This window comes from Mya arenaria, chromosome 14 (assembly GCF_026914265.1).
Source record: "Mya arenaria isolate MELC-2E11 chromosome 14, ASM2691426v1".
Classification (NCBI taxonomy): Eukaryota; Metazoa; Mollusca; class Bivalvia; order Myida; family Myidae; genus Mya; species Mya arenaria.
Window position 1 is genome coordinate 36177714 of NC_069135.1, and position 27678 is coordinate 36205391.

General features: G+C 33.5%; 1 protein-coding gene across 1 annotated transcript; it reads right to left on the bottom strand.

Annotated features, from left to right (window-relative positions):
- Positions 1 to 864: 864 nt before the first annotated feature.
- LOC128217780 (uncharacterized) lies at positions 865 to 15719 on the bottom strand. The gene is made up of 9 exons (XM_052925155.1): positions 15542 to 15719; positions 10876 to 11791; positions 10452 to 10675; positions 7918 to 8032; positions 6230 to 6367; positions 5619 to 5917; positions 5048 to 5147; positions 1487 to 1578; positions 865 to 998 (listed from the first exon to the last, which is right to left on the bottom strand). Exons 2-9 carry the CDS (start codon positions 11789 to 11791, stop codon positions 945 to 947), a joined length of 1938 nt encoding a protein of 645 aa, XP_052781115.1. The 5' UTR covers positions 15542 to 15719; the 3' UTR covers positions 865 to 944.
- Positions 15720 to 27678: the final 11959 nt, after the last annotated feature.

Genomic DNA, 27678 nt, shown 5'->3' on the forward strand with positions numbered 1-27678 from the left:
TGTTAAAGGTTTACCACTCAAAATTGATGTTTGTTATACATGTGTATTCATTGATTTTGAATAAAAGTGTCACTTTAAGTACATCGTGTTTTTTTGTCCACAAAAATACTTTTGTAAAGATGAGAGTGGTCTTGTGGTAAAAGTGTCCGCCTCTAATTAAGAAGTTGTCGGCTACATCTGCCCCAAGGGTACTTTTTCATGACCCCTTAAAACGGACAACAATACTGTTATTTACCAAGAAAACGGATTCGAAAGTGACCCCTATGCTTTATATCAGCTAAGAGAAAGAAGTAGAAACTAAACCTGTTTTCAAAGAGTATACGCAAGTGTGTGTATACCACGTGATAAATTGCGTCATTAATGCTACGTCCGAAGTCAATAATTTGCTTTGAATGAAGACTTTAACAAAAGTAAAACTATTTCTTTACCATTTTAATTGAAACGAAGCGCAGTTTACGCCGATTGAGCCCCGCCTTCGGTCTTTTACCAGAGTTTGTTTACGAGTTAAGTTTCTTAAAACACTTCGACAAACCTTTTCACAATACGTATTTTATCACGTGGTATGTACACACTAATATGCGCAAGGTCATAACCCGAAAGTAGTTTCCCACGAATGCTGAGTTTTGAAATAATTTGTCAACCGTATCTGTCGACGTTAAACATAGGTCAAAAAGTACGTTAATCGATCAAACTTGTACGTTCCATAAATATTGCTGTTATATTGTTAATGAAATTTAAAATAATATGACAGTCTCAAATTATTTGGATCACAAAAATATTCAAATGTAAGTATGTGTCTATTTTTAAGAAAAAGGTCGCATTCTTAAAAGTAGAAAACTATGAAATTGAAAACAACTCTACATAGGAGTCTTTTAGAAATTTAATAAGTTTTCACATACAAAAAGATATACAATTTTGAGGTGGGTTAAAACATTTATAGAATGTTAAAGGATTTTGATGTTCGCTTCATGGAATTTGCAGTCTTTAACAAGGTTGACCTGAAAAAGAGAAAACAAAAATTACACATGATCACACAAAACACAACTTACATTCTGGTTAGGGACCACTATTTATCCGTTCCCATAATTCGCCTTTTAATCCCTTGTTTAGCAGTTTCTTAATGATTGTTTTTTCAAACACATGATATGTGGTATCTAAATAAACTTTTTATATAAAATTATCTTTTTCTAAAAAAATGAGCAATTTATCAGCAGCATTGAAACTACATCAGGTTGTGCTATAGTTCTTCCAGTGTAGGACGCTGAACAGTTGTATAGAACATAAAAAGAAAGGATAAAAAAAATTTGCCAGACGGAAACATTTTTTTTTCATATATATTTAATTTTCTAAAGTAAGCGTACTATTGGTTCAGTCCACTGGGATTTCAGAGGATTTTACTTTTTTCCTGTGAAGTTCCATTAGAACATATTCAGAATTTCTCAAGTTATTAAAGAAAAACATCAACAATATGTTTATAAGAACTCACGTTGTCCAGATATCCATAGAAGTCTTGTGATCGGTCATACCCCTGTCCTCTACCAGCAATATACAGAGGACATTTATTTTGGGGGATCTTTCCTGCAAACACAATTGGAGTATTTATACGTGTGTGGTTACGGGTTCACAAACTGGTCTTAACTACAATTCTGTTCGTTAAATGGTATCAGGTTAGGCATTCAAACCCGGTTTTTACTGCAACGTAACTTTCAACCGGTGGCAATTAGCCTTGATACTAGTGCATCTGTTGCTTTTAATCTCTGTTTACTACAATATCAATATTCAATATGGTTTTCGGTGACATTTCCAAAACTGTTGACGTAGTCTGGCATATAGGTCTTATTTTTGAAATACATGAATATGGCATTGAACATAAAATATTTGATTTTTCATTATTTGTTGTATAGGTTACAAAGAGTCATTGTTGTACACACATTATCTTATGTTTGCAATGCTAATGTTGGTGTTTCTCAAGGTTCTGTACTTAGTCCAATGATTTTCTTATTCGTGTTAATGACATCGCCGACTACCTTGTAATTACAACGAGAATCTTCTAGAATACCTTACATATACAATCAAATCAAACAAAAAGAACAAATGGGCTACAAATTATGACATTATAAGTTGCAGCTCTTCCCAGGCGTAAATGTAACGTCAATGTCGTGGAAATCCGTGATTAAACGTAATTAGAAAAAGTGCATAGTGTAAGTCTTGAGGGGATTGAACTGTACAAGCCCTTGTTTAATCCAATTTGAAATCTTTTTAAGATCGCTGTTAAGTGAATCTTTTATGAATTGGAAAATGTAGTATCTGTATCATCTGTGTGATACTTGAAATTCTTTGACTAAAATTTTGAACGTAAATGTTACCTATCATAGTTCACGCCAGAATTTTACAATATTTTACAATATTACATTTGTATTTCTAATGCGTGTTTTGTTATTTTATACCCTCAAACGAAGATTATTAATTGAAATCCGGTTTGCTGTTGCAGTTCATAATCGATCATTCGTTGTTGTTATTGCTGTTGTTGTTGTAATTGTTGTTCACTAACAAAAGGTTGTAATTGTCACATGCATGTACTGACATGTCAGGCGCTCTCTCACTTGAGTGAAGAGAGTGATGGGCTGTGAATTATGAGTTATTATGCCTATTTGCCATGTGACCAGAGTTGGTAAGGACTGAATAAGAAATAGTTAAGTAAGAGAGAAGAGTAGAAATTATGATTAAGGTAAAGTTTTGGAAATTCAAGGCCGTTCCTCCGTAATAAATAATACACTAGCATTATCTTAACTTTGAAATATTTAAGTATTAATTGCGTAATGCACTTTTACTTTCTATTTGTATTTGCGGCAGTATGATTGTATGGGGCAATGCGTTTCAACTTTAATATGATTGGTTTTGGGGGTTCAAATAATGAAAAAGATGCGAGCCTTTTTAAGTTGGTATATTTTCGTTGATTTGCGAGATGAAATTGCATTAGACGATTTTAACCCTCCCTCCCTACCCTTTATATGTGTGCATGTATTTTCGGATTATATATGGAGTGTTACGTTATAACTGCATGCATGTTTATTGTTTTTAATGAATGAACTTGTTTATAGTTCCTTGTGATAATATTCAAAATATGTATGTAGGTGCATTTTGAGAAAACATTTCAGGGTCAAGGTCATGGTATATAAGTACAAATGATTGGCGTGAATACATGGTATACGTTGCTTTGATATGAATTTTGTCTTGGTGTTTAATTCCTAGTGCCAAATAAGTAATCAGTATCAATTTGGATACTCCTTTTTTGTATTATCTGAAATATAGAATTTCATAATTGATTCAAGGTTTGTGTTTGTTAGTTTGCGGTTTGCCTTTATCATTTCGTTGTGGAAATTGATTCGTCTACTTAGATTAATTGCTGGTGTATTTGTCATTGATTTATTTGCAACTCGATCATGTTCAAATAATAAAATACATTATTTACTATGATCTTGATTTTTGTTGTTTATTTAGTTTTCCCTCTCTGGAATTTATATATTTAGATTCTTGGTTATTTGTTAACTGGTCAAATAGGTTTAAGTTTCAATGAGCAATGTATTTTTTTTATCGAAATGTCTTGATATATTAATCATTACAATTGCAACACCATTTGGTTGAAAATGGACAAAAATGCCCTAGAAAGAGAAAAGACAATGTGAACATTGCAAATCTTAAACATTTTAGGGCCATATCACCCTAGTGATCGATGTTGCTCGAGATAAGACATTGTGACCAAGCTTAATATATAAAAAAACTAAGTAAGAGAGCTGGCAAAATGAAAATGGGCAATGCCTGACATTTGAAAGGCCATAACTCAAGAGTGAATCGTTCATTCTGGCTCGAAAATAAACATTGTGAATATGTTTGGGTAAGCAATGCTAAAATCATTCGATCTGGTTCCTGATCTCGGTCTAGGTATATTGCAAAATAACATTGTGGTAAAGGTTGGTAAATATTTGAGATCAAGTGTTTAAGAAAGAGAGCAGCCATTAAAGTGTGACCGCACAAAAATGCAGACGACGACGACGACGCTGGTCAACAATACCCCTAAATGTCTACCGTGCTTTGCAGGTGATATTAAAGCTATTAGGTAAGGAGCGCGCAAGACATTTTAAACTGCAACATACTCTGTTTGTTTGAATCTTGGACCTTGTTTGGTTGGTCTGTGTTTTATGACTGAAAAGTTTCGGTAGCATGAAAGTGGCTCATATATTTGGTAATGCTTGTTTTAAAACTGCTTTGTTTATTTTGTTTAATTCCCAAAACGTAGTAGGTTTTTTGTACATAAAACAAACACAAATAACATAGAACGGTTGGCGTATCCCAGCAAAATATTTATATCTACAGAGATTTCGAAATCGAAACAGTATAGCTTTATCGTTCTACTAGTGTCAATTGTATTGTTCATGTGAAGACCTATTTTGTCAGATCAAAACACTTCGAGTAGAACATATGTGCGGAATCACACATACCATTATTTCCATACATAAAGGTGAATCGTATGCCCATGAGTTCACGATTTGCATAATCATTTAATGATTGGGTGATTAATTGAGACGGTGAACAGGCTTGGTTTTCATCTAGATTATAGAATCCATGCATGAAAAGTAGAAGGATAATAACAGTATAGTTCTTTTTAAAACACTCATTTATCATAATCAAGATGTTATTATAGCATATTGTATTGACAACCTGTCTAAGGTCAGTGACAAATTAAATGTAACACTTCTGATTTATGTATATTAACTAACATCTGGTGTACATTCAACAACAAAGTCCAAACACGGTTCATCTGTGATCCTTGTTATCTGCTTTGCCAATAAGGCGCTTAGACAATCATCCTGTTATTCCTATTGTTTTAAATGACAATTTAATCTAGAGGACCAGCTGGAATATGGTGGAAAACATCGTATATTAAGATTTAATATTATTACTATCAATTAATCTATTTGAAAGCTTACAGGGCATTGACATCTACAAAATGTAAGATATGTTTTGCGTCATATGCAATGTTCTTTACCTTGTACATCTTTTTGGGAGAAAAGCAGAACTCCATTTGACTCCATATTCACCGTTTGGTCTTCAAAATAAACCACTGTTCTAAACCATCCAAACTCATCCTAGAAGAAAATATCACAATGATAGGTATTTGGAATAAGCTCACATCAAATTTCATAGTGTACGATCATTTGTTAGGTTTTTTTTTAATTTCAATGTCATCCCTAAAAGCTGCACTCTCCCAGATATATCGTTTTTACATTTTTGAGCAAATTTTTGCGTATATATCTGCAAATCAGTGATGAAAGACTGCTGACAAAAGATCAGATCACAAATGTTCATATTTGCGTTCGAAAATTAATGTTTTTTGTTTAAAATGTTACTTACGATTTCAGAATACTGCATACAACATCAATTTGTGAACATAAATATAAAAATCTGCGATCCATTTTTTGTCAGCAGTCTTACATGACTGGCTTCCATGCATTTTTGCATAAATTTGCTCGTTCAAAGACAAAAAAAAGTTGTCAAAACGTTCGATCTGTGAAAGTGCAGCTTTCAAGAAGATAACATTAAAAAGAAGATCAACTTACTGGTTTTGCGCCTGTTATATTTGTATCAATCTCTACCAATCCTGTTCTGAACTGCAGGTTGAACATTTGTGTGCTTGGCTGGAAGGCCAACATAATGCTTGGTTTCCTCCCCTTGTTTTTCCCGCCTTGATTACCAATACACTCGTCGGTATATAGCACCATGAAGTTTGTTTTAGTCTTATGTCTCGGGGAAATTTTAAAACTAGCTGCGTATGTCACTTGCTTTTGAAAATCGTTTCCTCGAAATGAAAGAAATTCTAAAGGCTGGCTCACAATCATTGCAGCTTTGTCCGTTGAGCCTGGGAAACAAATCAAATTGCAGATATGTTAACAAAAGGATCATGTATATCAATGAACGAGAGTACATCGATATAATCATCACTAAAACGGCTAAAACATCTAACATGATACAAATAAAAGAGTTATATTAAAAGGTTTCGAATGTTTAATTTTAAGTAATAACTTAGTTTAATCTGACGATAAGATGATATCACGTTTTTTAAACCGGCTATTTCGATTATTCAAAGAGAAATTGTTTACACCCTTAAGCAAATATTATCTGAGTAAGCGCGTAAAGTTTACGGTTTGAAAGTGAATTCAGAATCGCTTACCCGGAACCTTCCTGTATCTTATCCTCGGCAGCTTTCCGCGTCTCTTCAGCTCCACAAGTTGCACGTGGTAGCCTTGCGCGGAGTTCTGCAAGTCATTCTCAAACTTAAGCTCTAGGATCTGTTTGCACTTCACCTGTGCTGGAATGGAGATGGTCAACATGGTGATGTCTTTACCCATATGCGACATTAAAGAAGACTTCCTTTTAATTATATTGTTATCGTTTCAAGTTACACGTTTAAAAACTAGAGCGACAGGTCTGGTAGCCATATACTTAATTGATTTGAACAAACAAATAATCAACACAGACAACAAAACACGCACGATATTGTATTATACCGGTATAAGTGTACAAAAGCTTTTACAAGTAACGCAATAAATTAAATCAGTGTTTAACGTAAACCAGAGTAAATACTGTTCATGCCATTTTGCATATATTGGCGATCAAGTTAAAAAGTGATATTTATAAAACATCTTAAGTCATTTCTAAACTTTAGTTGATTTCCTAACATATTCAAAGTCCTATTTAAAGAAAAGTAAAAATGCGTTTAACATGAAAATAATATATAACATAAAATAAGATATATAGAGTAATTTACATGCGTTTTGTTATAATAGCATATAACCAGTGAGATTATAACCTAACCCAAGAAAACGACTTAAGTAGTTTCTGTTTCTGACATGATTAATGTATCATTAGCACACAACAAAGATACAGTTTTTGAAAGGTGTGCATATTGTCATTATGAGCAGGATGATCTTGAATATCAACACCGCCATTTATTATATGTGGGACAAATATGAGTGTATATCATTAAAAAAAAGTGAAAAGGGAAGCGGAGAGAGATATTCCTTTTGGCGGACACCAATGTTACTTTGAAAGAAGTTTAAGTATTCTGAATTGTTTAATACACATAAATTTATATTGTTTTACATGTTCTGAATCGGTTTTAGACAGTTTCCTTTAATTTGTATTAATTAGTTTCGACCACAGCCCAGATCTACAGACTGTGTCATATGCTTGTTTCAAGTCTATAAATGCACACACTTTCTTGTTTCTATTATTCAAGTACTGCATTAAATGATTCAATATAGACATGCTGTCCTTTGTTGAATAACCTTTTCTAAAACCGGCTTGACTTTGATCAGTACGATTATAAGATTCGACGAATTGAGCATGGCGATTATTCAATAAGCAAGTACAGAATTTACCAAGACACTTAAAAATGTAATAGAACCCAAATTTTAAGGACGGCTGGGATCTCTTTCATTCTTATAAATATAACAATAATTCCAGTCTAGAATTAAATTGAATGGTTTAACGTATATACTCTGAAATATCTTAAATGTTGTTTTGAAATTCCCATTTTAAACTAGATCAATTCCACTGGCTTCATTATTTTCCAAAGTTTTTATTGCTTTTTCAATCGCTTCAACAGTATGTTTTGAATTGATCTCTTCATTAATTGAATATACACCGTTGTTCCTGCGTGAGTACCATTTAATGATCACTTTAAACTATTTGATATAACATAACCTTTGTTGGCAAAACTATGTATTTATATTCAAAAGGAACTAACAAATGTAGACAAAAAATGGTAGTTAGTAGAAATATGCGTGTCACCTTTATCAGCGTATCATACTATAGTGTTTCAATGATCAATCTTTTAAACGCAATGCACGCTAATACCTTTCGCTTCAATTGGCCTTTCAGCGTTTGCTGGGTCGTATATACAGGCGCACTTCTCCTGGGACCAGACCAGGCTGGCCGTACAGTCCATGACAGCATTGCTACCGTGGGTTTGCTGAAAAGAAGGAAGTCTTTTAGTGGTCTATTATACAATTATACCGGGTATTCAGGTGAATTTATGATTATACACCTCAAAATCAATACATACATTTTTATACATCAAAACCAGTCTATACATTTTAAATATCAAAACCAGTCTATAAAAAGGATACTTTCAAATCCAGCGCTATTCTTTTTATTATTATCTTTTTTTGGGTGGGGGTGGGGGTAGGGGTTTGGGTAAACATTTTGTTCTTTTCTCCTTTTAAGAGTTTTGAGCTTTTTAAAGGACTTTAAAGATAATCATGATAGACTATGTATTGGTTTATTGAGCTAGATGCAATTTGATACTCAAAGATATTTCGTAAAATTCGGGTCAGTCTCTCAATCAATCGGCACAAGCTTAAGTAAAGTATACGATATGCAATGGTATTTGACAACATAAGCTATACAATAATGTTCGATACTATTTTAATGGTCCGGACACGCTCGACATTGTGAAGGTGAATTTTGGTTTGAGATTCCCTGTTTAAATTTCTTGCTTATCAATATATACTACATTTAAACAATTTAAGTTATCAGGTTTCAGTACAAAATTAAACCACGGTGTTAATAACAAGTGAATGTGTTAATTAGAAAAGTTGCTGACTTTTACGATGCAAATACATTTGTTTACAAGTTAATTAAAGAATACATTTAGAACTAATTTATAAAAAAATACACACTGTACACATATATGTTTTGGGATTGATAGTTCTTGTGTAAATATCTGAAATAAAGACAATATAAAACAAAGAATTAGTATGACGAAAATGAAATGTTGACGAAGTGGAATAATAAATTATACTTCTGTCATCAGAACAAAATTTCTGTGTCATAAAACACACGACTTGTAACGTTTAATTGCTTCATTCTCACCTTTGTGATAGTGTTGTCATTTGTTTTATTTTTTCTTACTTAAACCATTAAACCACCTATAAATCAGTTGTATAACTATATACAATTGCATACTATTATATATGGCCTCCCAATACGCACAGTGGTTGAATGTAGGTTATTTGGTTAACTGAAGTGCGAAAAGCCGCAAAAAAACGGGCTTTTGTGGCCCTTTCCTGTAAAGCCCGGGATTCGATACGTCTTTTCGTGAAAAGCTTTAACTTTGATACAGTTATGTTCTTGCTGTTTTTTAAAACGAAATCCCTCGACATTGTAACAAGAAAACCCGGATTTTAATGAGATTTTAATGTATTTTGTATTGTGTTGCATTGTCTACATATTTATTAAGATGAGGATTTTGGTGAATTGATAGAAATCTGTTTACACAATTTCAATGATTTCATTAAGTTGTTTTAAGAAAATTCTCACTAAACGCAACGAAAGTAATCGGTGTTCAACAAAAAATCCTTTTTGATCCGGAAATGCACATAAAGCCGGAACTAGAAGAACAGCACTGAAATGAATTGTGCGAAATTGCGACGTCATAACTCGTATATCGTACAACAAAAAAACATAAATGAAGTCGGCGTCCTGAATCGAAGGTCGTAGATCGATAATGAAATGAACATCGGACTCGCTTGACCTGGATCGTAGATCGTAGCTCAACAAAATAAAACAGTATACAAATAGTGTCGATTTGTTATATACATAACCGGATTTAATCACTTAAGATACACATGATTTCAAAACAAATGTCACTTGATTGGCGCACTAGTTTGTTTACGACATCATTTTAAAATTGTACTTGTTATGACCTGACGACAGAAATGTGAAATACGGCCGTGTTACTCTTGAGTAGAATACGAACTATATTATCGTATTATGTTATTGGTATTGTGTATGTATTCATGACGTGTAAATATAATAAATGTACTTTTTAAAGATTGGATATGGAGCCAATCTAATCACTAGATATTAACATTTGTTTGATATTTTTAACAACCTATGTTTTTCATAAAGAAAAGAATCTCCATTTTCCGGATGCTAACAATGTTGTTAGCGTTTTATTCGAAGATATTCTCACCGTGGTTATTATTAGTGTGCTCCGGTTAAGTCCCGGCTAGGAACATGGGTAGTTTTAAACAGGACCTTTAGGCAAATCTTTGACATCGGACGAATTAGGCAACAGGATCTAAGATTTGAGTTTTTACTGTATAAATAAAGAAGTCTACCCATAAACAGTCAACACTCGCTATGTTGAGGTCGTTGGGTCTCGAGAAATACTTCGAGATAACGAAAATTGGATGTAACCGAAATACGAAACATGTTAAACTAAACCAAACACATTCGACAAAACTTCGACATTACCAGATCATCGAGGAAACAGACTTCGGCATAGCGAATTTGGACTGTATAATAAAGTCGTTTGTATGCAGTGAAAAGTATCCTTTCTGTGACTTGTAACTACAATTGCGTGTATAAATGCATGTTGGACTTACCCGCATATATTTATTTTGGTCAGTGTGTGGCACAAAGCCAATTTGGGCACACCAGTCATTGGGATCCTGCGCGATCAACTTCTCGCCGCAAGAGCACAGGTCCTGTCGCCAGACCAGTGAACCTCCGAAGCGGGTGGGTGCACAGCGCAACTCCAGCCAAACCTCAGACAACATCATGTACTTCGTTGGGTCTGTGTCGTGGGATTTGTACGTCTCATTGCATGCTATTAAAGTATTAACAAAGGTGTTTTCTTTTTATTTATTTTAACTGTCAAGTTGAAAAAACCCACCTCAAAATCAAGTATTTTAATGTCTTTGATTTTTTTAAGAATGCATCCCATTTTTGAACTAAAATCAATGAAGGAATACTAGTAAATCGAATTAACATTGCAAGATCGTAGAATTTGTACAATGAATAGCATACCTAAACCGTCATGAGAAGTTGAATTATCCACATTGACAATCGGCTTGACCTTTTTCGGGGGCGGTTTGTTGGGGTCAAAAGCCGGGGGCGGTTCATTATTGGTCGGTTCTGTGGTTGTTACGTCTTCATCTGCGAAAAATGTGCCGAAAAAATCATCCTGACCTGCTTGAACAGGCTTTTTTGGATTGTTTGGTTTGCGAACTCGTTCTTTCTTGACAATCTGCGTTTTCTTCACCCCAGACGCTAGGAATTCTTGCATTCTAAGTTTCGGAGGGTCTATAACGTTTGCCTTAGGTGCAGCTTCAGTGGTTGTGACTTTTGTTATAACCATAGTTTTTTTCGCCGGTCTTCTTGTGAGTTTTTCCCATGTAGGTTTTAGTTCTGCCTCACTTTCTTGTGCTTGAGTTGTTTTAGGGGCAGTTGTTTTCTGAGCCGTCGTCTTCTGGATGACTTTTCTGGTTATTAATTGTTCTTGCGTTACTGGCGCTCTCGTCGTTAATGGTGCTTTTGTCGTTACTGGCGCTTTCGTTGTAACTGGCGCCCTCGTCGTTTCCGGCGCTTGCGTCGTTGCTGGCGCTTTCGTTGTTTCTGGCGCTTTCGTCGTTGTAACTACATTTGTTTTATTCACTGGTTTCTTGACAGCCGCTTTATTTTTATTGTTTTGCTGGACCCTTCTCCGACGTCCATTACCTGGGCCGCCCTTTCTGTTACGCATTCTGCGCCTGCGCCATTTCACTCGAGCATTTCCTTTTCCTTTTCCACCTTGGGGCGCAGCTTTACCGCCACCAGGTTTAGGTTTATCCACCGCTTTTTCATCTTTTGCAACGTCTGTGTTTGAAGATTCTTGGGCCTCAGTCTGGTAAATGTATACTATCAAAACCACTGCAGCAAGCGCTAATGTATACTTTGAGACCATCTGCAATACAATAGAATAATCGAATATTTGAATTACCAATCAGTCCAGTATTCAAAAAATATAAAAAATACACGTTGAAATACTGCAACGAATCATTACTTATATTTAAAATTTTACAAAATACTTCTACTGATGTACTGGCATACATCTGAGGTTGTTTTTGATGAAAAATGGCCGAATTTGGAAGTGTTCCAAAGGTATCGAATAAAAAATGGTGTGAACTATGAACAAAATACTTGTTTCATTTCAAAATCGAGCTCTATTGCTTATAATAATTTTAAAAAAATGATTAAAAAAAGGCTCTACTTCCCTAAATGCGTAAGTAAAGCTGGTGTAAATTAAATTGTTTTGATCTTAAAGGCTCAGTGCCACTTAAAATTAAATAATTAGAGAAAAAATGAAAGTGAGAAAATGACTATGATATTGTATCATATAATGTCTGATAAATTCCCGAGTCCGCATGATGCTTCTCTAAGAAAAAATGTTTGGGGAAATACCAACGAAATTCCAAACCGGATCACTGACTCACTTTATGCTAATGAGGTAGATAAGTGGGCAGAGCATAGCGCTTTGCGGTTGCCGGAATAGATTGGAGAAATGACTAGAGAAATAATGGAAATTCGCATTAAGAAATTAAACTTCTGTTTCTAAATAAATGTGATGCTATTAGTTTCGAATGTAACATTATCAATGTTGTTTAGTGAAACATCATAGATTGGTTAACGCTTTTGTAAAATGCACTTTTTGTGTGCTACGAAATAAAGTGTGGCAAATTATAAGGAGGGTTAAAACTAAGATACCAAAAGCTCGAACCTTTCAGCAAATGTTGATATTTCCTCAAATAACATTTTTGAAGGCCACATTTTTTCATTTTAAGCGTAAACAGTTTTGTTGATGCGCAATTAGCATTATCACATGATGTTATCAACGTATGTTGAACATGTCTACATAAATCATTTATGATTTGTGATGACTCGCATGGGTTATTTTTTCTTGAATTTAATGGCGTGGGTCTAAAACCAACATATTTTTTTATACAATGATGCAATAATCATAACCGGGAAAACTATTTCAACTCAAAACGTCTTATAAAAGATAAAAAAGCAAATCCTTAGATTTTCAGAAAGTCACGTGATATGCAAATTTAGTAATGGCGTAGTGCGCTTAAATATATTAATTAAAAGTAACTTTCGGTTTTGCTGCATTTTTAATTGCGATAAATGCATTTCTTGGGGTTAAAAATGAAAAAAAGGTTAAGAGAAGTCATTTGGATATACATATAAACAAATACGTTTACATCACTAATACATTATGGACTTTAAATTAACAAAAGTTTGTTTGGTGCGTGTTTTATTCAAATTAATTACAATAACACAAGTTCAATCACAAACTTACAAGCACATAAATCACATTTTTGTTCAAGGTGAGTCCTTTATCTGAATTTAATTAATTTTACAACCATTTTACAACATCTGCGCGTTTTACAAAGAATTCGATTTGAATATGAATGATATATGAAAAAAAACAAAAAAAAACAAACAAGAACAAAAACATTGTAACAGGAACACACCGTATTCAATTTAACTTAATTATCCCAACAAAAATATGTATCATTGGTCGTTAAAGGGACTCGCTCATGTTTTTTTTAATGCACTGATTTGTATGATGGAGGTGGCAAAGCATAATGAATTTTGAAACTAAGATACAGACGACTGGATCCCTTCGAAAAATCTTGATATATGCTGAAATATTGTCTTTGAACATCCATGATTTTGAATAGCGTTAGGAACGCGGTTCAACATAATACTTAAATGTAAGTGTATGAGTTCTAATGGGCGGGTGGTTTTGTTGTCAGTTTTATTATTTTTCATTGACTATACCGACGTGGGTTCGGACCTGTTTAAGACCAGAGTATTTGTTTATCATTGTATTTTTTCTGCGTTTTGGATATCAAAGAGTAAATAGTTATAATGTAATATTTTCAGATGCATCACCTGGAAAATGATTTATTGTCATAATGTGAGCGCGTCCTTTTGAAGTAAGTGTATAATTCGATGTTAAAGCTGCACTCTAACAGATCTACCGATTTTACAACTTTTATAATAGCACATTTTTGCGTAAATATCTGCAAACCAATAATAAAACATTGCTGACAAAAGATCAGAGCGCAGATTTACATATTTCCATTCGAAAATTAATGTTTTATGGCTTAAACCGTTACTAACGGTTTAAGAAAAATGCATAAAACATGAATTTTTGAACTTAAATATAAAAATCTGCGATCTATTTTTTTTGTCAGCAGTCTTATATAACTGGTTTCGATGGATTTTCGCAAAAATTGGCTTGTTCCAAGACAAAGAAAAAGTTGTCAAAACGTTCAATCTGTGAGAGTGCAGCTTTAAGTGTTATATCAAGCATGTTAGTGAAGTCGGCATATTGCCAAACATCAGTCCATTCTGCATATATGATTTTTACTTAAAGTGACTCGCTCATGCTTTTGGACCACTTATTTTATCATTACTTTACCCTATGATATCAAAATTACAGAAAAGAAATACAGTTATAGCATGAAAAAGTATTTCAAGTTTTTTTTTTTAGAAAACAGCCGGCTAATCCACACGGCCATCGGGCCTTTTACAAAGATCATGGATATGTTGACCAGTTAAGGATGCATTGATAACATCACGTAATAATTTCAATCAACCAATCACGCAACACCACAGCCGTAATTAATTTTCAATCGCGTTATAAACGCTAATGAAAAATATGGTCTTCAAAGACGATATTTGGGCAAATATCAACATTTGCTGAAGGGTTCCAGCTTTTCGTATTTTTGTTTCAAGACTCCTTACGAGTTGCTACACTTTATTTCGCAATTAAAAAGTGCATTTTAAAAACCATAATCGAGTTGAATAAATTGCTGTCGTAAAGGTTTCTTCTCAAATTTTGAATATCTTATGGATACAGGTGTGCATAATTTGCTCGTTGCTTACGGTCATTCATTTTATTTGACAGGGAACTGATCATCCATTTTCGAAATGCAAAATTGAGTCGAGTTTGATGTTGTCGATTCTGAATAAATTGATGGATAAGCATTATATTTCTACGTCGTTGTTTTAAAATGCGTACTTATAAAATATACTTCAGGTAAACAATAATCGATGGTCATTTGGAAATATTTGTAGTTGATTGGCAAAATACAAGACTCAAACTCTTTAATAAGAGTACTTTCAAATTGTTTATAAACATAATTTAAATAAGAATAAAATAATAAATAAGCAAGAATATTTTTTAAATGAATTCATAATAGTACTACGCATGTCTAATTTTTGTTTTCTCAACCCTATAAAACGTTGATTACAAAAAAGGCGAAACAGAAATATAATATGCTCATAAAATATGTCAAAATGTCATTGCTCAGGCATATTAGTCACACATACACGGACAATGCAAGTCTCACTGTTTCATAATGTCAATCATTTGTATATACGGTTATTCCACATTTTTCAGTAATGATAAATCATAGTTAACATTCAGGGCGGATAATTTTAACAGCATTATACTCGGTAAATGCGCATATTTATTATGATGAACTAGTTTTTAATGTCAAATTATTAAGAAACATCATGAAACGAATGTTAAATTTATAGCCGTAAAATAACTCACAGCATATAGAAATTTCATCTAAACATGTGTGTTTTTTCCTTATTTTATACATGAGTCGCATTAAAAGATAAAACTAATCCATACCTTTGTAAATATATTCCTTAAATCCTTAAAATAACCCAGGAACAATTATCCTTTAAACTTTCCTTTTTTGTAATTTAGTTACGTTGACCAACAGTAATCTTACATTGACATATATAGTATAGAGCGTTCTACGTTACGCCATGTTAAACCCGCGGAACAGTTGTTGACGTTTGAATGCGTAACCAACGTAATAAAACTACTAACGACAAGGCGGACAATCGTGCCATTTATTGTTATTAGTAGTTTTGTTGGTCTCGTTAGTAGCATTTATGAGTTACCTGTTATTTGACACATATCGATAAACGCCCTAAACATGTGCAGTTTTCTTTGCATTCCTATTTTTTTTTATTTTCTGGAATAGGGCGTATTTAACCTGTCATTTTTTTTTTCGGTTGTTAAAATTAGTACATTTTGCATTCCTATTTTATTTTTTTCGGGAATAGGGCGTATTTAACCTGTCATTATTTTTTTGGCTGTTAAAATTAAAACATTTTGCATTCCTATTTTATTATTTTCGGGAATAGGGCGTTTTTTACCTGTCATTATTTTTTTCGGTTGTTAAAATTAATACATTTTGCATTCCTATTTTATTATTTTCGGGAATAGGGCGTATTTAACCTGTCATTATTTTTTTCGGTTGTTAAAATTAATACATTTTGAAATCTTAAGATTGTATTTATGCAACTCAATATTATCCGTGTTTAATATTTTTTTCTATTTTCGACATTTTGAAATTTAAGATTGTTTTTTATGCAACTCAACAATATCCGTGTTAAATATTTCTTTTATTTTCTAGAAAAAGGGCGTTTTTAACCTTTATCGTTAATTTAATTCGGTTGGGAAATAAATTTTGAAATTTTAAGATTGTTTATTTATGCAACACAACAATATCATGTATATATATATATATATATATATATATATATATATATATATATATATATATATATATAGCTACTTAATAAATTTCATATATATATTGTTAAAACTTTTGACCAGTTTACTCGCGAAATGACACTGATTTCTAGTGCTTCACGCCGCCAAACACCTTATATTGGGAGAACATTTAACAGCCTAAGAAAGAAAGTTACATTGCTTATAAGAAAAATAAATGGTTGAATGTTACCACTGTGTATTCGATAAAGTGACCAAATAAAGCATACAAACAATGCTGTTAAAATGAAAAAAGTAGATCAAGTAGATCCAGCATGTTCAGCCTGTTGTTGATAAAAAACTAAACAGCTTTCAAGTCTATAACGATGGAAAGTATTCAATGGCCTGATATGATGTAACCATGCTTTAAATCACTTTCATTTGTTAATTAAAGGGAATAAGGAACATGTCAAAATGAGTAGGCACATCCGAATTGGTGTAATTTGCCCTAAAGAAGGATGTTTGAAAGGTCTACTACATTAAGCGGAAACGGGGTCTTGTGGCAACACAATTTAATGTCAATCGAGGGGTCGCAGGTTCGATTTCCGGAATAGTAATTGTCTTCCGGGAGGGGCGTTAAATGGGAGCTTTGCGTGACAGTGCTATACACTGGTGAACGCTCAGAACCAGGGTAGCTCTATCCAGAGTTATTTTTACATACTTCCTGTGCACTATGCTCAAACAGACATAAATTAATCAGCTGTGTGAAGTTAGCTAAACATTGACATTGGAAGTTGGGCTTTCAAAAACGATAGTCGTGCTGGCACGACATTGTACATTGGACATTCAAAAATCAAAGTCATGCTGGCACGACATTGTACACTGGAAATTCAAAATTGAAAGTCGTGCTGGCAAGACATTAGACATTGGACATTCAAAATTGAAAGTCATACTGGCACGCCATTGGACATTGGACATTCAAAAATTAAAGTCGCACTGGCACGACATTGGACATTTGACATTCAAAAATGAAAGTCGTGCTGGCACGGCATTGGACGTTGGGCTTTCAAAAATGAAAGTCATGCTGGCACATTAGACATTGGACATTCACAAATGAAAGGCATCGTTTCACGATATTGGACATTGGATATTCAAAAATGAAAGTCGCACTGGCTCGCCATTGGACATTGGACATTCACAAATAAAAGTCGCCCTGGCACGACATTGGACATTTGACATTCAAATATGCCAACACGACTTTTGAATGTCAAATGTCATATGTTAAGCTAACTTCACACAACTTATCATATCAATCATATCAACATTGTCAGAACACTCAACGAATAATCCCTGGCCTTGTATAAATAAGCTTGCATCTACGTGCGCGGATTAAACAAAGAACGTCACAACATTGCTATCCCCATTATAACTACAGCTTGTCCGTTTTATTCCTGCAATAAAATGCAGAATAGCGGATAGAATGTCTGTAATGTGCAATGGAAAAAGCAACAGTTGGATTGTATTGACCAATCTCGAGTAAACATCTTAAAATGGATTTATGCAGAAAACCTTGACTGTTAATTATGTACTTTCCTAAACATGTTTTCCACAAGTTAAGGACGATATGATTCATGTGTTCCAGCTGGCATCCCGGATACAAACCGTATGCTACATTCCAATGCATTGCGTTTGCATTTATATGATGTGGGTATTACAAAAATGGGAAAAAATAGTTCGGAAGAAAATATGGATCAGAACAATTCAACCATTCATCGATCATATGATGTTCTCTTTCTAACTAAATGTTGCAGGTTATATTGTTACAAAGTCATCTGAATTTTTTGATTGTCTATCATGTCTCTTTCTATGTCTGTATCTTTATAATTCAGTCCTCATTTCATCTCATCGCCCCTCATTTACCCATCTGCATGCATCATTTATACGCAATAAATGTCCCTAATATCACGTATACTGATTGTTATTTCTGTGCATTGATATTCCTTCTGTGTATTTATTTGAAGTTGGCAGTTCATATATTCATTTTTTTTTTTAATTATAAATATTACCTTTTACATTTAGCTTATTTGCCCATTGTAAGGCATTGTTATCAAAAAGATTGAGTTTCAACAAACGTACTTTCCGCCATGTTGTTTTCAAAGTAAAATAGTTTTCGGATGGAACAAACCGATGAAACCGCCTCCGGTAGGGGTTTCGATAGTTTCAAAAACCGGTCTCGGTTTTCGTTAAAAAATCGATCAAACTGGTTTTGGTTTTATTTAAAACTGTAACAACAAAAGCACAGTTCGTGAAACCGATATAAAATCGAAACCAGTTTATTTCCAACAAAAACGCCCTTTATAATTTTTTTGACAGAATTTTTTTGAAAATATATCTTAGCATATAAAAGACTATGCTATTTTTTAAACTATTTTAAATTTGCTTGTTTTCTAATGATGCAATCCTTAGCCAAAATTTCAATTTGAATAATGACGCGACGCTGATTTTTTTTAAGAGATAAAAGAACTTAAGTCCTTCCTTTCTAGACCAACATAATTGAACAGACACTCTAATAACAGCAAAAATGTCCATTTAGAGGGAAATGTAAAAAACCCCATAGACATTAAGGTCACAGACGTAGAAAAATCCTGCAAATTATTGAGCCATGGCTTCGAAACCCAATCACAGGAACTGAAAGCGGAGAGTGATACAGTAAAAAAATGAACACACAATGCCATTCCCCTGAAGTCTCAATGTTGAAAGTAAAGGATGAAAATGAGAAATTAAAAATGAAAAGACCTTGACCTTAAACATCTCTCAATGAAAAATAATGTGCTGTTTTGGGAATTCCTGATTATCCTTATTATGACACTGAAATAAATCATATCCGATAAGTTTGAGGTCGACATCAGTGACAAACCTTTAACTACATACTAAATAATGCATTTATGGAAATTATTAAATACTAATAAAAAGATTGATTAATAGTTGAAAATGCAAAAATAGTAAATGATTGGTGAATGCTAAAAGATTTACTGTGATCTACTATAGTATTATAAGGTAGATATACCATGATTTCTTTCAAATTAAACTCGGTATCCTTAGTAAGAACCATTGTTTTTGACATTTATTCATCTTTTTTGGTATATAAAACCATTTGTTTTATATGTGGTAAATTTTATTTGAGTGCATCTTTAAAACCCTAGGCCAATTGTTGTGAACTTTCGCTATTTCCAGGAATGAGTCTGTAAGGCGCTCACAGACACTGCGAGGAAAACAGGTATGGTGTCGGGCCCAAGTGCCCGAAGAAATAACGGGATGCAGGAAGAGCCTTCGTGGCAGTGGCGTATGGCGACAATCTATACAACACGCTATATCCCCCACAATCGCAGATGGAAGGAGAGACCGCGTCAGCCACTTCCGTAAACTAAGGATGGAAAGAGAAGCAGCTGAATATAGTGAGTTGGAATGTGAACGTTTAAGTGCGAAAATCAGCAGATCATCATTTCTTAAGTTTATTAAAAAACACCTATGATATCATAATTTTGATGGAAACCTGTCCCCAAATTCTCGAAACATCTTAAGCTTTACAGACTTAAGTAGCTTATTTCACTTAGCCAAAATATATGCTTAAATTAGATAAATGAAAAATTGTTTGTTGTAATTATCATAAACATAAATTCTAGTTTAAGTTTAAAATATCTAAAAAATGAAAATATTACACAAATAAAAGTAAGCAAAAATAGTGAGATTAGCTTAATCCGGTTATAAGGGACTTAAGAAGTTTCGGGAAATTAGGGCCTGGATATGAACAAAAAACATCACTTTTAATTCAGATATTGAATGCAAAACATTTTTTTAACGCTATAGTAATAAAATACATCGGTGGGGCCTATTTTTGCGGCTTGCCCGTGAGAGGGAAAACATTTGACAATTAATTTGGGGAGCTACGGTATAAGCTGAAACGTATTCTGTCGTCTAAACGTGGCGTGAAATAAGCATTAGTGGTCCTTTGTACCATAGTATAAATAGTTTTTATTTCTTGGAAACAGTTGCCTTTTATGCAGCTGTCGCTGTTAACGGTTATCCGATTATCCTAATATAATCTGTTAACATTTGTGTATAAGTCTACTTATGATAAAAGAAATGAAGCAAAACAAGAACAAAGTGTATATTATATAGGTCTCATTCAACACCCACCGTCCTTAACCAGCTATAACAGTAACATTAGCCGTAGCAGCAGTGTAGTAGTAGTAGTAGTAGTAGTAGTAGTAGTAGTAGTAGTAGTAGTAGTAGTAGTAGTAGTAGTAGTAGTAGTAGTAGTAGTAGTAGTAGTAGTAGTAGTAGTAGTAGTAGTAGTAGTAGTAGTAGTAGTAGTAGTAGTAGTAGTAGTAGTAGTAGTAGTAGTAGTAGTAGTAGTAGTAGAAGTAGTAGTAGTAGTGGTAGTGGTAGTGGTAGTGGTGGTAGTGGTGGCAGTGTAGTGGTGGTAGTGGTGGCAGTGGTGGCAGTGGTGGTAGTGTTGGTAGTAGTATTGGCGTTGGCAGTGGCAGTGGTAGTGGTAGTGGTAGTGTTGGTAGTAGTAGTACCAGTGTTAGCAGCAGCAAAAACAATAGTAGTAGCAGTACAAGCATCAATTGCAAAAATAATGGTAGTAGCAGTAGCAGTAGTAGAAGCAGAAACAGTATTTTAGCTGTTATTGTTGTTGATGATGATGATGTTGTTGTTTTTGTTGTTGTTATACGAGCTATATATCTATACTGGCACCCTACGCTACATTTTTGTAAAAAGAGAACAAGGCAAGAATACTTAGTCTACATATGTTTGGTATTTATTGTTGTAATGTCGTTTTGAGGTGTTCACCTTTTGCAGAGTTTGCGATCCTAGAGGGACACCGTCGTTGGTACAAATTCTTTGAAGCAGAATGGACAACAGTCGAACCCCGTCAGCCCGAAGCCCTAAGGACCGGCGTCAATACCTCGATCATCAACCTTCAGTATAAAGAAATCGGTCCTTAACCTCCATTTCGAGTCAACGAGGAAATCGAGCAAATGAGTTCGAGCTAACGGGATTCGAATGTACATATTGATCAGTATTAATTTCATTTTTTTTACAAACGTGTGCAGAATTAAACATTGTTTCGATTTATTTTCTGTTTTTTTGCCTGCTCAGTTAAATTTCCTTAACTTGACGTCACAAACATGGTATGTTTGCCTTTCAACCATGCGACCTCGCATCCAAAATGCAATGGATATACATGTATAATTTAATGAAATTTCTTTCTTTAAACTTTATATCAAATACTTTCAAAATACAATTTGTGACAACTGTTTCAGCTGTACTTATTTTACACAAATACATGAGCATATTATAAATACTTCACCTTGAAAAGATGGCAACAATTTTCTTAAAGGGACTGTCTCACAGATGAAAAAATAGCGAAAAAAATAATAAAATTGTCGAAAAATGACATAAACTTGGCATCGATGTGTACAATGCATTGAAACTTAATTATTGAAGTACCACATAGTTTACAATTTATTTAAGTTTAGCAGTTATTTCGTATTTTTCCATTAAAAAAGTTGCTGGGTTAGTCTACCGGGTAAATTCATTCCTTATGCGTGATTTGCTAGTCGGCGTTATCACGTGATATTACCAAGGTTGGTTTATTACTTAACTATTTCACCCTAATTGTGTAAGCAAGATAGCTCAGTTAGGAAGACACCAGTTTACAACTTTGGCGACGCGCGTCCGAACCCGAGCTCCGACACATATTTTTTTAACATTTTGGTACTTTTTTTTACAATTTTGACATCAAAGCGTAACACATTCTATTAGATAATTGTCCTGAGATTCGTTACCAAAAAACACACTTTTTTTGGTGCCAATCTCTTATTTAAAATCAATACATACACATGTATAACAAACATACATTTTGAGTGATGCACCCTTAACTACTTACTAAATAATGCATAATGGAAAATTTTAATTACAATTAACAATATTATAACTGTGTATTCACTAGCTGAAAACGCAAAAATATTAAATGATTGGTGAATGCTAAAATATTTACTGCGATCTACTATAGTCTCATACGGTAGCAATACCGTGGCTGCTGCACAAAAGTTAAACTCGGTATCCTTCATATATTAGTACCATTGTTTTCGACATTTATCAATCCTTTTTGGTATATTGAAACAATGTATTAAATGTGTTAAATCTTATTTGGGAATAATAGTGCATCTTTAACAACTTTATAAACTTTTAAAAAGTTCTGAACAATCGGTCCATTATTTTGTAAAATGCTTCACTTAACTTAAAGGCTCTTGTGCTAGGACATTGCCAAGCTGATTTTCTGTATCAAAATAAATATGTTGTGAATATAATATGTTGCTGCAGTACACTTATCTTTTGCTTGTTATTAATTTACCTCATCTACCACTGTATTTCTGGAATTTGTAAATAAAATTCATTGTGACATTCCAACGGACAGTCGACCTTGATGTGTTTATTTTCGCCACCACAACAAAACAACAAAACATATATTTTTCTCCTTCTTTACGCCTACCTAACGCCAGCTTCACCGCGTATCGGTGGTGCAAAGACATTTGAACACTTACATGTTGCAGCTGTGCCTTTTGATGATTTTTTCATGTTTCGAAAGTCGTAGAACGAACATCGTTTCATTAGGACATTGACTCTACGATATACAGAGCACACTGCTACGACATCACTATTGATTAGGCAGGGTCAAATGTGAAGAATGACGTCGCTCTTCAACGAGGTGTTGAAGCCGCGCACGCTCACGCTAAAGTTCATCACTTAAATGAACATCAGAAGAGGGTTTCTTTGGCGTCAGCTTTTGTAAGTCTGATTTCAAACGCACCTCTTTATTTTCAAGACCAACCAGCTGATCTTGAATGCTTGCAGTATGCTTAGATACTATTTCTTTGGGACGAGCCCCAGTATCCGCCATTTTTGCCAACGAACGAAGAAAACACACGTCCAAACCGGATTAAAACTAAAGAACAAGTGAGAAAGGCGCCAAAATAAAGAAGGGTGGACAATTAAACATTCGGCAATGAGAAAGAGTTCCCTCCCTTCATAATTATTAAATTTCCTCAAAATTTGTTAATTTACTGGCAAATGGCAATGAAGTTATGATATAGTACAATGGATGGTAATTTTACGCAATGTAAAACAGAAACAACACGACATCGGGAATATTCTGATTATTCTAGGTTAGTATCAGTAATAATTTGAAAGTAATTGCAACCTGACATTAAAGGTACACTCTCACAGATTGAACGTTTTGACAATTTTTTAATTTTTTTTTCTTGGAACGCGCAAATTTTTGCATAGATATCTGCAAAACAGTGATAAAAGACTGCTGACAAAAGATCAGATCGCAGCTTTTCATATTTCCGTCCCAAAATTGATGTTTTATGTATTTTTCTTAAACCGCTAGTAACGGTTTAAGCCATAAAATATTAAATTTGGAATGGAAATATGAACATCTACGATCTAATATTTTGTCAGCAGTCTTTCATCACTTGTTAGCAGATATTTACGCAAAAAAAGCTAATTCCAGGACAAAAAAAAAAAGAAAAAAAGTTGGAAACACGGATAATCTGTGAGACTGCAGCTTTAATGATTAATATGTACATATATTTCTTTAAATATCATTATTAATTGTAAAAATGAAATTACTAACTATAAACTACACAAGCCCAAAGAGTTTAAATATCATTGATTTTATCGTACTGGAAATGTTCATTATATACAATATACATAACATACAATGGGCCGATTGTTCAGAACTTCTTAAAATAAACAAAGTTGTGAACGTCATCGTTGTTCACTTTCAAATCACTATTGCTGAAAAACTAAATTGACAAATTTTTGATCTGCAGTATTTTTTTGACAACATTCTAGAGACCTGTTCAGCTGTACATGTCTGATCTAAATAGATGACCATGTTACAAAACAGTTCCCATTTTAAATTTAACAACGAAAATTGATATTTTATGCATTTTTCTTAAACCGTTGGTAACGGTTTAAGCCATACAACATTTATTTTCGAACGGAAATATGAAAATCTACGATCTGATTTTTTTGTCAGCAATCTTATATCATTGGTTTGCAAATATTTACGAAAAAAAGCTATTTCAAAGACAAAAAATAAAAAAGAGTTGTTAAAATGGTCAATCTGTGAGAGTGCAGCTTTAATGCAGGTCAAGAATTTTAAAAAATCCAGAGAGCAGCTCCCGGATACCCCTTTCAATTCGGACCTACACGTTCATTCTGATCCAGCAACGTCACAGGCATGTAAATACTGCGGGTAACAAATCCGCCGATTTAAACTTAGTTTAACCACTTGCGATTTGATAACTTTGATGTACGAGGGTCCTTCAAAAAGTGCTGTTATATTTTAAATATCATGAAAATACCACAGTTGATGCACGAACTCGCTTTGCTTTGAGCCCTTACTATATGTCTTGAGTACACTTAAGCATTTTCTTTATCCCTTCTTGGCATTGTTTAAAACCGTTAGAGTAATCGGCCTTTGGTATATGTTTAAGGCACTGACTCAACTCTATTTAAATGCAATATCCATCCCGAAAGTACATTTGGAGCCTAGGACAAAGGAACAGGTATCTTCATCATATTTCTACTGAGAAATAATTAAAGTTTAGCACAGCTGCATTATTTTTGTCCAGAAATACAACAACCCCTCTTATTTGTATGGGCTTGACAATCGTCATTTAAAAGGAAAATGCCATTCCTTGGTTTCCATACTTATTCAGAATAATAAATTTATTCCTTTGTAAAATCCTTTTTTTATGAATTTTTGTATACAGTTTTACATCAGTAATTATTATACACATAATTCTGCTGGACGAGTAATATATCAGTAATATACCTGTATATAAAATTATGCAGGTTATGTTAAGAATATTTAAAGCTGTTGAGGGTCAGTCTTAAAAATGTAAAGGTAGGTTGATTATATAAATACATTCGTAGTCTAATTCTATGCGTTTGTTTCTATCATTTGTAATTACAAAACCTTTGTATAACGCTGTCGCTTGATCCGATGTCCACTCAAATTGCTTCATTTTGCAGAATCATATCAATGAAGCGTAGTGAACCAGCCCTTAATACAAAAGGCTTGTTCATATTCAGTTTTAAACCTGAGCTATTTCTAAAATCGTTATTTGTGTGAAGAAGGGCGTAAATAGGAGTTTCAGTACCATTAACGAAACATAATGCATCGTCCGCAAATAGAGTGTTTTTGAAATCTTCATCATTTTCAATGAGTCCCTTTCTATAAAAATTGTTTCTATTTGCTATAGACAGCATTTTTATACTTATTTTAAAAAGATTAGGGGATAGGGACAACCTTGCCTGACTCCTCGTTCTATCGTAAAGAAATCTGATAAATGACCGTTGTTAGTTATACAGGCCTGCATATCGTAATAAAATATTTTTATCCATTTATTAAAAGAGTTACCAAAATTAAAGTATTCTAGAGATTTAAACATGCATTCATGATCAATACTATCAAAGGCTTTTTCAAAGTCAGCAAAAAGTCCCAGGTTATTAAAATTATCTGAATGATCTATAATAGCATGTATTAGTAGTATAGTTTCCGCAATATATCTGCCTTTTTATTGGATATAGACTTTGTTGCAATCTTATAATCTATATTTAATAAAGATATATGAGCTGCGTCGCGCGATTTTGGGCCTTCGGACATATTTTTGCTATTACAATGTTTTAAGGTATTTGAAAGCCATGGTATTTCAGAAAGATATTCTGAAATTTTCAAGATGATATCACTTAAATTGCGTAAGTTACGTGTTTACAAGTGAGATCATGTATTGCGTATTTTGAATACTAAATTTGACGTCATTCAAATGACGTTGTAACGAAAGTGCATTATTCAAATGACGTGCACAATAATCGTATCAATATTACAACTAGCTTATACTTTAAATTATTTTCTTATCACAGAATCTTTAAGGAATATAAATTAAGATAAAAATAATGAATCATTTTTGTATTTTTAATACATTTGGCCGTTTTAAACACAGACTATCAATCCAGTCAAAATATGTCAGGACGAAATCCATGGTTGCTATGGAAACAAGAGTAAACCAATGGTCATAAATTATCGAGAAAATGATGCACCAATGACAAACCTTAAAAAGAAAGAAATCAGGAAGAAATTGATTTACAAAGAAAAAAATCATTATTTTTGGCATTTCTTATTAATGATTATTTCATTTGTAATAATAATGTCTGAAGGCCCAAAATCGCGCGATGCCGCTCATATGACACGAATTGTTCAAAGAGGAGACGTCCTTATCTTTTTTTGGTATTTAATTGATAATTCTTTGCTTTTGTAATTATGTAAGACTTTCAATGATATATAAATACTTTAAGGATTTTAAAAGAAACAACTGCATATCAATCCAGAATGATTGATAGAATTCTACCGTTTACCCTTTGTGCAATGCTACCTTATAGGCGGTACCTAAAATGGGCTAGACACAAGATCGTCCCAAAATCTGCAAATACATTAATTTACACAACACAAGCCTAGAATTGGCCATACAAGCTAGTATGTGGCCGATAATACATCATTTTACATGAATAAAATTATATGTTGTTGCTGTCTCAACTGAGTTTACCCGTTTAAAAATAGCGCATAATGGTTTCCCATTTTATAGTGTGTATATTTAGAATGTCAAAGTCACGTGAGTAGTACAGATACACATACCGACGCCATCTTTGAATTAACTGGAATCTAGACAAACCCAGTAAATTTCGAATTGGAAAGTACGAAAAAAACTGCCAAAGATGCATGTGTCGTAAGCGATGTGACACATCAGGAAATATGATTCAGTGCGTTGTACACAACGATATAAATTTTATATAAGTTTTTGACAATTTGTTTCTTCTTGCAATTTTTATCATCTGGTGTCTAGTCCCTTTAAATCATGAATCGCCAATATCGTACACAACAACAAGATACCATACAGTCGAAGGTGTTTTGACGTCCATTACTATGACCATGTGTTAAACATAATTGAACAGCTTTGAATATCTTATTTAGGATCTTTTTGGTCATCAACTTCATGAGTTATGCTCCACTGATATGTGAGAAAATTTCATAGACGTGTTTTGATTAAGTTGACAACAAAATTGTTATTCTTAGACAATTCATTAAGGATCTTACTTCATTTAACGGTCTAAATATTGGCCAA